Raw genomic sequence first — 13,520 nt, 5'->3', positions numbered from 1 at the left:
CTTGTGTATAACTCATGACTAGATTAGGATCAGCTCTTCCCTAAGCTTTTTCCAGCTCTCATGTTTTATCAGTCTCCGAATCTACAAAAATAGAGGCACCCCTTGGTCCCATTTATCCTAAGGGGGAAAAAAGAGCGGCAGAAGAGAGCAGAGCCTGCAGATATAACCCTGCCAAATGTTCTGAACATTCTGTGCTTTAAAAAATAACAAACTTTTGGGGTAAAGGAAAGGAAAGAGGAAGCAATCGCAACAGCAGGAATTAAACCCTTGCCCCCCCACCCCCGCCCCCAGAATCAGAGCAGGATTCTTATTTTACACCTTCTACCCTACTTGACCTCACATCTTTCTAGCATCTCCTTCCTGTTTCCTCTCCTCTGGCTCCCTTTCCCCCTTCCATTTGCTTAACTTAGTATGATGTTTATTGACACTACATTTACCCTCCCTAGAAAATTCTGTTCTTTATTCGCTTTATTTTTATTTTATTATTATGTGTATTTATTTTGAGAGAGAGAGAGAGAGAGACAGCGTGTGAGCGGGTGGGGGGGGGGGCAGAGAGAGAGGGAAACACAGAATCTGAAGTAGGCTCCAGGCACAGAGCTGTCAGCACAGAGCCCCATGCGGGGCTCGAACCCACAAGCCGTGAGATCATGACCTGAGACAAGTTCCGATGCTCAACCAAATGGGCCACCATGTCCTTTATTCACTTTAAAATGCAGCTTTTAGAAACCTCTGGTGAGCATCTAAGAGCATCCACTCATGTTGGTTACTTTGGAAGATAAAGAAAGCAAATGCACTGTTTTTTCCTTTGGATGAGTTTTAACAGAAACTGTGTTTAATCTGCAGGATGAGAAAGTTCAAGAAGAATTTTACCTCTCTCCTCAGTGACCTATTCTGTATATGCCAGAGTATTTTAATGCTAAGTACAACAGTAATGGAATATACATCTGATTTTTTTAAACATGAAAGGTTGTCCTGATTATAACCAGTAAACAAACGCCACTCATGTAAACATTCTGTGTTTGGCAGAAACAAACAAAACTCAGTCATCTTCTGTTAAGCCAAGAAGCTGCATTTTATTATGCTAGCCACGTCTACATTCCTTTGCCACCTAATTCATTTAATAAGTATATGCCTCTTTTAAGTGGTTTGCATATATTATCCAATACCTTGGTGAGTTGTTTTTTAAAATGTTGACAACGCATATGTAAAAGATACGCTCAAGTCTTTTGTGCTATTTTTGTTAATTCTTGTGTTTTAGAGAACTCAGTGGAACTTTTGTTCCCCTCCAGTAATATTTATCTTATTGAAGGCCAGGTCTCCTTTTTGAGTTTTGGGGGAAATGGCTACAAGTAAGGACTTTCAGACTCTTTTATTTCAGTAAGACCTTGTATCTCCTAGGGTAGTGGAATTTACAAGAGACTCCATCCACCCCAGGATAGAGTCTTGCCCGCACTGTTTACAGTCCTGGGGCTCTGGGAACATTTGGGAGGGACAGGGTAAGGTATAACAGAAGACGTCAGCAGAGCAGAGGCTGAGAGGGAAAAGTGAACTCTGGTCTCCCTTCTAGAACCTTCACCAGAGACAAGCTCTAGCTGAGCTTGGCATCAGCATCAAGCAATCTGAGGAGACAGATTGAGTCTCCAAGACTTAGCTGGTTGAATTCTGTTTGACCCTACCGACCTCCACCCAGAATTGAGTTAGCATTGACTTGTCAGAGTAGCCCAAAGCTATTCACAGCCTGGAGATGGACAGGTTGCCCCTGAGAAGAAGCTCAGACCGCTAGATGTGCCCCAAACACCCTTCCCGCTGTCCATTTGGGTACAGGAAATTCGAACACATCCACCATAGCAGACATAATTGGCTCCTGAATTGGCCAAATACAAAATGACACAATGCGCTTCCACACATTAGTGCGACAACAGATAATGAGACATTCTGGAGTGTTCTCTTACCTTCACTGCCACCAAGATCTTGTCCTGCTCAGGACAGAGGTTATAGCATTCAGCTAGGAAAACTTTTCCAAAGGCTCCTTCGCCTAGCTCCCTTTTCAGAACAATGTTATGTCGCTTGATGTGTTGAACAACTGGAAAACAAAGACAGAATGGAAATTGGAATCGAGGCACGTGGAGGTAAAGGCTGAGGGTGGGAGTCAGGGGCCTGCCTCCTGAGCGTGCAGGCCTGAGACTCTGCCCCTCTGCACTGGCAAACCAGAGGAGAAACTCAGTATCCATCCTCACAGACCACCCAAATGGCTGGAGGGAGGTTGCACTGGCTTGCTTTCCAGGACTCAATGGTCATTTTCGATAGAAATCCAGTAGCGACCTCCTCATTGGCTGCGGAATGTCATTAATGAACTTCCCAGATTAGGAAAGGGGAGAGATGAGAAGGGATTGGACATTAATAGCAGGCCTCTCATAAGCCAGACACCTTGCATATACTTGTTAGTCATGTGTCTAGTGGGGAAAGGCAGAGAGAGAGCTAGGAATCCCTAATTCTTTGTTAAGACGCCTCAGACTCCTGAGGGAAAGAGGCTCAAAGGACACAAGGGGAAAAGGCAAGGTCTGGGCATTTCTAATTAAAGATTTGTCCCCGTCCCAGCTTTAGCCTCCTGCTGAGGTGGGCTAGACCATGGTTGAGACTCATTTCTCCTGCCAGAAATGTCTAGGCTGTGCTATGGCTGGCTTCCCCAGCCCATTCTAAGATCATGTCCCCAGTCTTGGTTATCCAATGCCAAGAAGAGATAAGAATAGATGCATGGTGGGAAGAGAGAATATTTCCCCCTCTAGTCTAGAGTGGAGCTGGCCCACATCAATTCATCCATACACTTTCCCAAGGAACAAGGCAGGAGGCAGCCAAGGCTTTCTGGAAGCCCATCAGCTGCAAGGAGGGGAACAGAGCAAAGCATTTCTCAGAAGAACAGAGCCAGTGGGAAGCCCCAAAGGAGACTCTGTGGAGGACAGAGCCGTAGTGGGAGTATGTGGCTCTTCACCCTGTCCATCAAATGTTGAACTTCTCAGCTCAAGGGTTCCACCAGCCCATTGGCCACCATTCTTTTCTGGAAGGCTCGTCCCTGAATGGCAGTATTAAAAAGAGATCGGGACGCCCTCTGGAGCTTGGAATGTCCAGCCAACAGTATTCTCTCATTTTTCTCGCACAGCCCTGGGAAGCAACCTTCTCTGCATTTTGTACACAGGGAAACTGAGCCTGCAGAAATTTCAGTGATTCACGGCATGGGAACAGAGAAGTTGAAGTTTGAATTCAGGTCTGAATCCAGAGTAAATGTTTTTTTTTTTTTTTTTCTTCCATACCACAGTTTCTTTTTCGTTATAAATTGTGCTACACATGGCAAGAAAAATAGAATATGCAAACAATAGAATAAAAAGTAAACATAATCTCCCAGCTTCCTTTCTGTTTAGTTCACCCTTCAAAGGTGAGTTCAAATTCTCACTTCCTGAGAGTTTCCAAGACCACCTTGACCACCGACGACCTCGTTCTCTGAATTCATATTATATCATGACTTGTGCTTAGTTGAATTCTGGCTTATGTCTTCCATTCATTTCATAACTGGAAACTCCCTGAGTTTAAAAGCAACCCTATCTGTCTCCTATAGTCTTGTGCAATGTCTCAGGTGCTGGGCACACAGAAGATTTATTACTGTGGTTTAATTTGATGAACTTTCTTTAAAAGTCTTTTTTTGGGGGGGCGGGCACCTGGGTGGCTCAGTCAGTTGAGCGTCCGACTTTGGCTCAGGTCATGATCTCACGGTTTGTGGGTTCGAGCCCCACGTCAGGCTCTGTACTGACAGCTCAGGGCCTGGAGCCTTCTTTGGATTCTGTGTGTCCTTCTCTCTCTGCTCCTTCCCTGCTCACACTCTGTCTCTCTCTCAAAAATAAATGAAGATAAAAAAAATTTTTTTAAGTCTTTTTTTTTTAACTTGAATGTGAACTGCATTGTGAAAACACAAGAAAATATAAATCAAAATTCTGTAGTTGAAATAATAGTATTAAAATGAATGCCCATAAGCCCACCATCCCATTTAAAAAACAGACTATTGGGGCGCCTGGGTGGCGCAGTCGGTTAAGCATCCGACTTCAGCCAGGTCACGATCTCGCGGTCCGTGAGTTCGAGCCCCGCGTCGGGCTCTGGGCTGATGGCTCAGAGCCTGGAGCCTGTTTCCGATTCTGTGTCTCCCTCTCTCTCTGCCCCTCCCCCGTTCATGCTCTGTCTCTCTCTGTCCCAAAAATAAATAAACATTGAAAAAAAAAATTAAAAAACAGACTATCACTAGTATGTTGAAAGCACCGCTCTACCACTGGGACTTTCTTGATTGTATCCACTTCCCCACTCTCTTCTGGGGCCCAGTCACTACCCTGAATTTTGTGTTACTCATTTCCTCTACAGGTTTGCTACTAACGCTATATCCCTAATGAGATGTGATGCGAGAATGTGTATTCTTCGCATCTTGCCTTTTTTACCCAACAACGCCATGGAGATTGAGTTACATTGAGTTCCAGTATGTGTGTGGTAGTCATCCTTTTGCTTTTACTACTTTATAATATTCTGTGAAAGGACTATACCGCCATTTATTTATTCATTCTCTGTTGATGGATATGCTCTACAGTTTCTTTTTAGATACAATTTGATGTAAAATGCAAGCGGTGATTAAGGTTTGGCCTTAATAGGATTTTTCCCCCGATAATTCATGTGGTTTGGAGCAATGACGGCTTCCATGGGCCTCTGGGAACTCAGGGTGATAAAAATCAAAAGGTCTTTTATGAGCAACAATATTAATGAATATAAGAATGTATATTAATTTCTCATGCTCCAGTAGCAACGGCTGAATTTAAGAGAAGAGAAATGTGTTCATTAGGTAGAGTGCCCATATAAAGAGACAAATGTAATTCTTGCAGAGAATTAGCTGCCATATTTAAATCTAATATTTAACTCCATGGTGGTCACATGTTCAGTGGGAATTAAATTGCCACTTGATTTACTTTCATCATGTCAAGGCAAGTATTTAACTTCTTTTCGTTTTTGATTTACACTTAAAAAAAAATTTCAGATAGGAGAAGAAATCGGTGGAAAATAAGTTTAAGTTTTTAAAGCTATGGGTAAAGCCACATTTCCATCACCTTCAAAACTAAAATTGATGAGACCAGTTTTCCTATACTGACCTTGAAAGCAGTAAGTGCATCTTTTCGTTCAGAAATGGGCTATTTTGCATTAATTTGCTCTGTTGGTTTGGGACACAATAGATTATATGAAGGGTGGCCTTTTGCCAATGTATTCCCTCTCAACAGAATTTCTCTCTTAGAAGACTAGAAGCCACTCAGAAGTACAGGTAACACTTTTGTGTTTGTATTTACATTCCTGACAGGGCCTTACAGTGTTTTGCATACAGTTGGTACAATAAAAATATTTATTGAAAATATGTATCAAGCGGTTATAACAGCCACAGATAAATGCTATTTAATCATATCATTTCAGTTAACTGACAACAATCCTATAGGCCATAAAGCAGCCAAATTCTCAGAGGTCAGGGGTGGAGAGAATAACGAACCTGAAGCTCTCCTTTCACTGACCTAAGAATTTCTTCCTAATCTCTTCCAAGAGAGTGTGGGGCCCTCCTTGACTCAAATAAAATCTTGGCTATGCCCCGAGGACCTCCTTGGCCTCAAATGGAGGCCATCCTCCAACCTCAACCCCAGGTACTTCAGCGCCTGTGTGCCTGATTTCTGGCCACTACCCCCTCTCTTCAGCTAGAGCTCCAGCTATCTCAAAGTATCTACTTTAAGGAGCCATCAGTCTCTACACCATGTCTGTCCCCTCATTGCTGGTTATTCCTCTCATCCACTGAGCAACCCTGCCTACCCTCTCCCCCTCCACCCTACCAGTGTCTCCATTCTCAGGGCCTGAGGCACAGAGAAGTTCAGTAACTTGCCTAAGCTGCAGAAACCCTGGACTTCCATTTATCCTGAGTCTTTCAGTGCTGTAGCTAAGAGCCCGGCATCGGGAGGTTTGGTCTGGCGGTCCGAATGGCATTAAGGTGACTTTTTCTGGGAGCAAGACTGTCTTAATGAAGGAAGAAATGCACTGATTCACATTCTGGACAAGCTCTTTACGTCACGGTGGACTAGCACTTTGAATAACACTGTCTTTAAGGGCCCTATGAACATTTGGATTCATTTTATACAAAATATTCTGAGTGAGGTGAGTCTAAAGATCCCATGATAAATAAGCTATCAGGTAAGCATATAAATTTTTCACATTTGGAGGAAAACTCAAAAAGATAGTTGATTTTTTAAAAAAGGCTTCATAGGAAAGTTTTTCTTTAAAATTCACCTTGCCTGAGGACAAGGAGGTATCATTAAGAGATATAGGTGGTGTAACAAATACACCTTCAAACTCAGGTGGTCTGCAGACCGATCCATGTACCCTGATACAGTCAAAACAAAGCATGTGATTAGATATTCTATGAATAAATCTACTTTATAGAATCAGAGAGAAATTGATGACCGGCAATAATAATCAGTGGCTAAAACTATCCGGACGTCTTTGTCATTAATGGAATTTTCCAGAGTGGAAATTTGGGGCCCTTGGTCATTTGCTTCAGGAGTACCAGAACTGAGTCGATTTCCAGTTTTCTGTTAGTATCACGTAATTACAACCACTGACAAATGCGTTTTCTCACAAGTACCTGCAGTAGTTTACGGATACACTTGCAATTTCAGATGGTTTAAATCACGTTCCTGGTATTGATATCTCCCAGAAGCAGATATTCTACATATGCACACGCAGGCTACAGATGAAGTATTCATCCACGTCTGTATCTATTACTACTAACTCTAAAACTAACTAACTAAGTAAATAAATAAATCAATAAAACCCTACCCACTTAAGGGTGAAATTGGAACTATGTCCTTCCAATTTCTTCAGTAACGGGGCTTTATAGAAAGCCCCCTTGGCCTAGTGCACATGTCCTGCTCAGCATATGAACCTTAAATTGAGTCATTAATTGAAATCTCTAATATATGCCAGGTACTAAGTGATCTTCAGTTAAAAGGAAGCATATTTTAAAATTCTGAGAAGAAAAGTAAAAAGGATTAAATTCTAGAAGATAATATTCTGGAGTAGATGTGGTCTCTCTGTTTCTTTACAGACCCCAATGGAGGGATCACCTTCAGCGGTTCCATTGCAAAGGACCTGACACTGTAATGGCAAAAGAACTTAAAGATTATTGAGGCTGACTGCCTCATGTTTGACAGTCAACAAGTGACACGTCTTCCCCAGGGCCACACAGCTAGATGGTGACCGAGAAGGGGACACTGGATTCTGTAACACAAGCCCCGCTTTGAGACTGAAGGCAGTGAGGGCCTCCTGATGTTAAATGGCAATAGGGATTTCATCTAGCTAACATGTCTTCTATAAAATACTTGAAACATTCGTGTTTATCTTCTGAAATGGACCAGATGTCTCATAATGAAGAAATTCATCAGAAAATTGTCAACAAAATAAGAGTGAGAAAAGTAAGAATTAAAACTTAAATACCTTGAAAAATACCTGAGCTTGATTTTAAGTAGGATGAACAAATGCTATTTACTAAACATCTTTATGTCTGTTTCGGGGGCAGCATACTGAAATAGGTAAAATCATCCACCTTGTAAAAATAAAGTTGCATGACAGACTGGAACTATGTTTTTCAATTTCATCTACATTTTTATTAAAATACAAGTTGGTACTAAATTGGAAATAAATGCAATTAAGACCACAGACATAAAACATACCAGGAGAAGACAAGGCCAAATATTCATAAATAATATTAATGATGAAATAGAACTTATAATAATACTGAGCCATTCTTAAGTACTTTTCAGCAAAAAATCCCAATGTGCATTACCATCAATAAATTTTCATATCTCTCTGAATGAGGTCAACAGTCACATTTATTTTACAGATGACACCACAATTAATTGACTTACTTGTGGTCATAGAGCAATCCACTTATCCTTTGCCAAGTGTTATTTCCAATGAAATGGGGAAGTGGGGAGGGGCCTAACATGTGCACATTGCTATTATGGGCCAGAAAACGCGCTAAGAGGTTTACAAGAATTATCAATCTTAACAGCAGTCCAGTAGGGTACCCTTATCTCCATTTTCAGATTAAAGTAAAAAGAGGCTCAGACGAGCTAAGTAACTCACCCAACGTTGTTCAACCAGTGACAGGCAGAGCTAAAATTCTTTCTACTACAATATTCTGCCTTGACTTTCTTACAGAAAACAAGACGAAAGAAAAACTGTGTGAGCTCAACTTTGTCCACCTAGCGAGCTGTGGGTTGACTTTCATCAATTTAGTTCAGTAAGTGTTTACAAAGCACCAACTATAGCCTGGACATTTTTCTAGGGCCTAGCAAAAGAATAGGCAGAGTAACCCCTGTCATCAAGCAACCTACAACCTAAAGAAGCAGAAAAACACACATACTTGTATCTATCGTATCTTTTACTAACCCCTTTGCTTCATTCACAAAAGATTTTTCAGTACTTGCTGTGAGTATGCGAAGAAAAACAAAAAAATTCAAATCAACACTCGAGTCAGGGAAAGTGGAGTAGAAGGCTAAGAGACATATTAGTAGAAATGCAAGTGTGCAGATTCGAGGGTCCCACGTGGTCATTCACATTAAGTCATAATTTGACTCCAAGCGTCCTTGCAGCAGAAGCCAAAAGAGAAACACAGTAATTTACAAAATCTTGACTGCCCATACGTAAAAGCAGAGAAACTCCTTACGGTAAGTAAGATTCTTCATGGCATTTAGTTTTTGAAGGAATATATCAAATGGAGTTTTGAAGGAATATATCAAATATATCAAATATATCAATGCCCTCAGTGATGTCTAGAGAGTTAATAGTGATCTTCCTCAGAGTCGTTCTTGTGGCCGAACTCCATATGGAATAAACACACGACACAAAAGCTACCCTCGGTGAAAATGCTGCAAGATATGACGATATCTCATCATAATGGCTTAAAAATCAGGATCTAAGGGCATATGCAAGAATGCTTTGGGGATACGACTTCCCCCACACTCACCGCTGGGCCTAGAACATGTCAGGTAATCAAAACAGAGAACAAGGAACCCTGTGACCAAAATGTACACCTGAGAAAGGGCCATGAATGAGCCTGAGGAGCAGAAGGTGGCTTGATGGAGACACAGGAGTAAGTGGGCAGAAGTGGAGGCGGTGAGTAGAGACTGCACATGTGGGAGATGGGGGCAAAAGGGAGTGGGGCATGGGTCAGGACACAAAGGTCAGTCTAGAGATAGCATGGCGGCAAATCTAGAGGATGGGGCTGGGGGAGTTTGAGGGAGAGATTTAAGGGTGCTGGTAAGTTAAGGAGAATAGTAGAGAGTAAGGAATTAAATAGGCACAGAAAAGAAGGAAGGAAGGAAGGAAGGAAGGAAGGAAGGAAGGAAGGAAGGAAGGGATGAAGGGAGGGAGGAAGGAAGGGAGAGAAGGAAACTGGCAGAGGAGATTCTTGTGGAAGCCAGTTAGGGTACAGTGGTTAAGAGATACAGAAACATTCTGGAAGAGTGAGGAAAGATGTTGAGTGAGCCACCTCCTGAGGGCCTCAACTCTGATGCTCATCACAGCACTGAGCCACCAAGGGAGGAAGTAGACTTCCAGGGATTCCCAAGGGGTCCATGAAGCTCAGACCGTCATAAGCCTTTGGGCTAAGCCTGGCATTGGGTCCAATGATGGGCAAGACACTTCGCAAGTGACTTTATATTCCTGAGAGGGTATCAGTTTTCTATGTGGATGCCTCATACAACATGCAGTGGCAGCAAAGGACCCTTTCATCCAAAACTGCATTTCAAGGCTCCTGTGCGGAACGAGAGCAGGGCAGCTGTGGGGGTAAGGGAGCAGGAATGGAGTTTAATGGAAATCCAATGTCACCACAGTTAAGGGCGATGGAGTTATTTGAAGTTAAAATCCAAAAACTTCTTGTAGAAAACATCCAGGGAGGGGGAAAGCCCCAGGAATCTTTCAAGCTGTGAGACTGAAGGGAACACCACACTTCAAAATACACATACGGCACATCCTTCGCTTTGACAGCCCCTAACAGCCAAAATTATATCTGTTTTACACACTGGCATGTGGTGGAATTGGATTGATTTGCCCTGACAGCCCTCCCTGCTGGAACAATACTTGTCAGTCAGCCCTGGCAATGTTTATATTTTCAAGAATAATTATGCAGAGTGATGGTACAAAATCCTGGCAGGTGGGCCAGAGAGTCTTATCTGTCTACCCCTCTGACCCTGCGTCCCTGAGCTCCAAAGCTCCTCCCGCTCCTAAGGATGGAGAACATCCCTTTCACACCCTGCTTCCCCCTCCGAAGCTGTATGCACAAGCCTCCATCCAAAGCTTCTACACTGGAGCCTGTCTTATCATTTGCAACCCTCCACTCCTGTGCCCTCTCCATGGAAACTTTCCTTCCTTCAATACCTTAAACTGGTAGCCATCACATTTTCCTAATTGACTTCTTCAAGAAGTTGGGCTTTACTGATGTCCATCTACATGGGTGCTCCCATTGTGAAAGACACCTTTAGGTTTCGGTGGGGGTAATTCAGAAACCAGACCAGTGGGCATTCAGGGCTTCCCTGACCTGTGTCTAATGTAAACATATTGACTATCTTCTCTGTGCACACACTCTGGCATACATGTTCTAGATCAGAATGGGATCTAGATGGTGATGGTGATGGGAAGGATGAGCAAAGTGTTAGGCAAGTGGGCCACTCAGGAAAGGCTCATGGAACCATTGAGCCAATCTCAGAAAAGCAGGCTGGAGTCTTTATGAGCAAAGCTCTGAACTCAAGAGAAAGGGCCAAGTGCTTAGCTTAATGCACAATGGGAGAACAGTGGGCATTTTATAAGGTCTAGAATTCCATGGCAGCTTCCCAGGCTGCTTTCCATGGCTATAGACTCTGCTCCAATTCTAGCGGAGCTCATAACCAATGATACATGGCCAATATCTGAAAGATGGAGGGTGACAGACAAGATGTTTTCAATCTCAACTGTTTTCCATCTCTAGAGGGCTTTCTGTCCAATTAATAGGCAAAGCAGAGTCCAATGGTATTTCCTCTTTAATATTCTTAATTAAGAATTCATAGTTTAAAAGTAATGTTACTGTTTACTTTCTTCAAAGGGTTTTGCAATACTCGTACCATCTTTCAATTCTTTTTTACCCCTCATTTCCCCGGGCAAGCATCTGTGTGAAAAGAATTGTGTTTGGCACTGTGGAAGGCTCAAGGATGAAGAAGGAGAAGAGGGTGTCAGCGGTTACTAATTACACATCTGCTGTGTGCTAGGCATTGTGTTAAGCATTGTACAAATGTTCTCCTATCGAGACATTCTGCTGGACCTGGGGACAGACATCACTGTTTCCATTTAGGCAATGTGGTAACTGAGTGCTGGAGATGTGAAGTAATTTGCCCAAAGCCACACAGCTAGAAAGTGGCTAAGGCAAGCTCAGATTGGTTTCAAAACCATGCAGTCTCCCCCAGTAGAACATGAATCTTTCCTCCAAAGGATGGGCATTCTAACAGGGAGATGAGACAAATACACTAATGGTTGTCAAAGGCGGAATATAAAAACTTTTATGACAGATATGAAAAATACAGGGTTAAGGGTGTCTAGAAGAAAAAGAACTAAATCTTTTGAATAAAGGATTTGGGCTTGGAGGACGTGTCTTGTGAGTTCTCCCTTGTAAGTTGAGCAGGGCTTGAAATGTTGGTTGGAAAGAAAGGCTGTGTTGACCATAATTAATTATGACATTTCCAAAATGCCACGATGTCACAGACTTGACCACACGCTGGACCTTCATATAAAAAGACATGTCCACATTAAAGTCCCAAATCTGAAAACTACTTAGGTTGAACCAAATGAAGTTTCCATTTGTGCAGACCCAAATGAGACAAATATCAGCTATTTCATGTGGCTTAACCTAATTTATCTCTAGGCTGTTGTCTTTGCAAACAGAACCTCTCAACGTTAGAAAAGAAGCCATTTCTTTTAATTTTCAAGAAAATATTAAGGAAAACAATACACAGACATGGTAAGAAATCAAATAGTGCTGAAGAGCTCACAATGGTAAGAAATTTTACCCTTCCACGTGCTTCCCTGTCCTCGATCCCATTCTCCTGGGTGATCAATTCAATCCAGTTTGAATTTTTGTTTTCTAGGGACTTCCTCCATAACTCTAATCAATATATGTACTTTCTGTTCCTGTTTCCCCAATTTAAGACACTTATCAATTCTCTGCTCTTCGAGAGAAAGATTTTACTCACACTGTCTCCCACCTCTTCCCAGTAACTGGGAGCTATGTTATTTTTAGTCCTTCTATTGATAAACTATCACACTATATCTTTTTAAGCCATTATGCAATATTCTTCTGTATATCATGAGCATATGAGTCCCTCTACCTTCCCTCTACCCCAATCACTTCACATATTCTTTGAGCTTGACTTTTATAGCAACTGCGTCACAACCGTTCTTATGTACATTCAACTTACAATATGCTACAATTAAGTGTCTTATGCGACTAAAAATTGAAAAGCAATAAACATAATTTATATCAATATGGCCAACTGTATGCTACAAACCTAAGTAGATGCCAGGGTTGCATTTTCTTTTCCACATCTAGTGTCATACAGAGAACTTCTGGGCCACTCGAAGGGGGATGTTCTAAGCATCAAAATCAAATGGCTTTTCTTCCCTACCATCAAGATTGCCCTAGGGTAGATCTATTTTTAATTTTTTGAGGAACCTCCACACTGTTTTCCAGAGCGGCTGCACCAGTTTGCATTCCCACCAACAGTGCAAGAGGGTTCCTGTTTCTCCACATCCTCGCCAGCATCTATAGTCCCCTGATTTGTTCATTTTAGCCACTCTGATCGGTGTGAGGTGGTATCTGAGTGTGGTTTTGATTTGTATTTCCCTGATGATGAGCGACGTTGAGCATCTTTTCATGTGCTTGTTGGCCATCTGGATGTCTTCTTTAGAGAAGTGTCTCTTCATGTCTTCTGCCCATTTCTTCACTGGATTGTTTTTCAGGTGTGGGGTTTGGTGAGTTCTGTATAGATTTTGGATAGTAGCCCTGTGTCCGATATGTCATTTGCAAATATCTTTTCCCATTCTGTTGGGTGACTTTTAGTTTTGCTGATTGTTTCCTTTGCAGTGCAGGAGCTTTTTATCTTCATGAGGTCCCGATAGTTCATTTTTGCTTTTAATTCCCTTGCCTTTGGAGATGTGTCAAGTAAGAAATTGCTGTGGCTGAGGTCAGAGAGGTTTTTTCCTGCTTTCTCCTCTAGGGTTTTGACGGTTTCCTGTCTCACATTCAGGTCCTTTATCCATTTTGAGTTTATCTTTGCGAATGGTGTAAGAAAGTGGTCTAGTTTCATTCCTCTGCATGTTGCTGTCCAGTTCTCCCAGCACCATTTGTTAAAGAGACTGTCTTTTTTCCATTGGATATT

At 42.2% G+C, this 13,520-nt stretch overlaps 1 protein-coding gene across 2 annotated transcripts in view; it reads right to left on the bottom strand.

The window, feature by feature from the left end:
* NTRK2 (neurotrophic receptor tyrosine kinase 2) overlaps positions 1-13,520 on the bottom strand; it is a 338,612-nt gene that overhangs the window by 87,007 nt on the left and 238,085 nt on the right. For both annotated transcript variants that reach the window (XM_045468971.1, XM_045468970.1), the window contains one exon: positions 1,953-2,083. In XM_045468971.1, coding sequence (XP_045324927.1) covers positions 1,953-2,083 — 131 coding nt within the window. The remainder of the gene's footprint in view (positions 1-1,952; positions 2,084-13,520) is intronic.

The sequence above is a fragment of the Leopardus geoffroyi genome, chromosome D4 (assembly GCF_018350155.1).
Source record: "Leopardus geoffroyi isolate Oge1 chromosome D4, O.geoffroyi_Oge1_pat1.0, whole genome shotgun sequence".
NCBI classification, from domain to species: Eukaryota; Metazoa; Chordata; class Mammalia; order Carnivora; family Felidae; genus Leopardus; species Leopardus geoffroyi.
The sequence above is the reverse complement of the archived record's forward strand: the minus strand, read 5'-3'. Positions and strand labels throughout refer to the sequence as shown.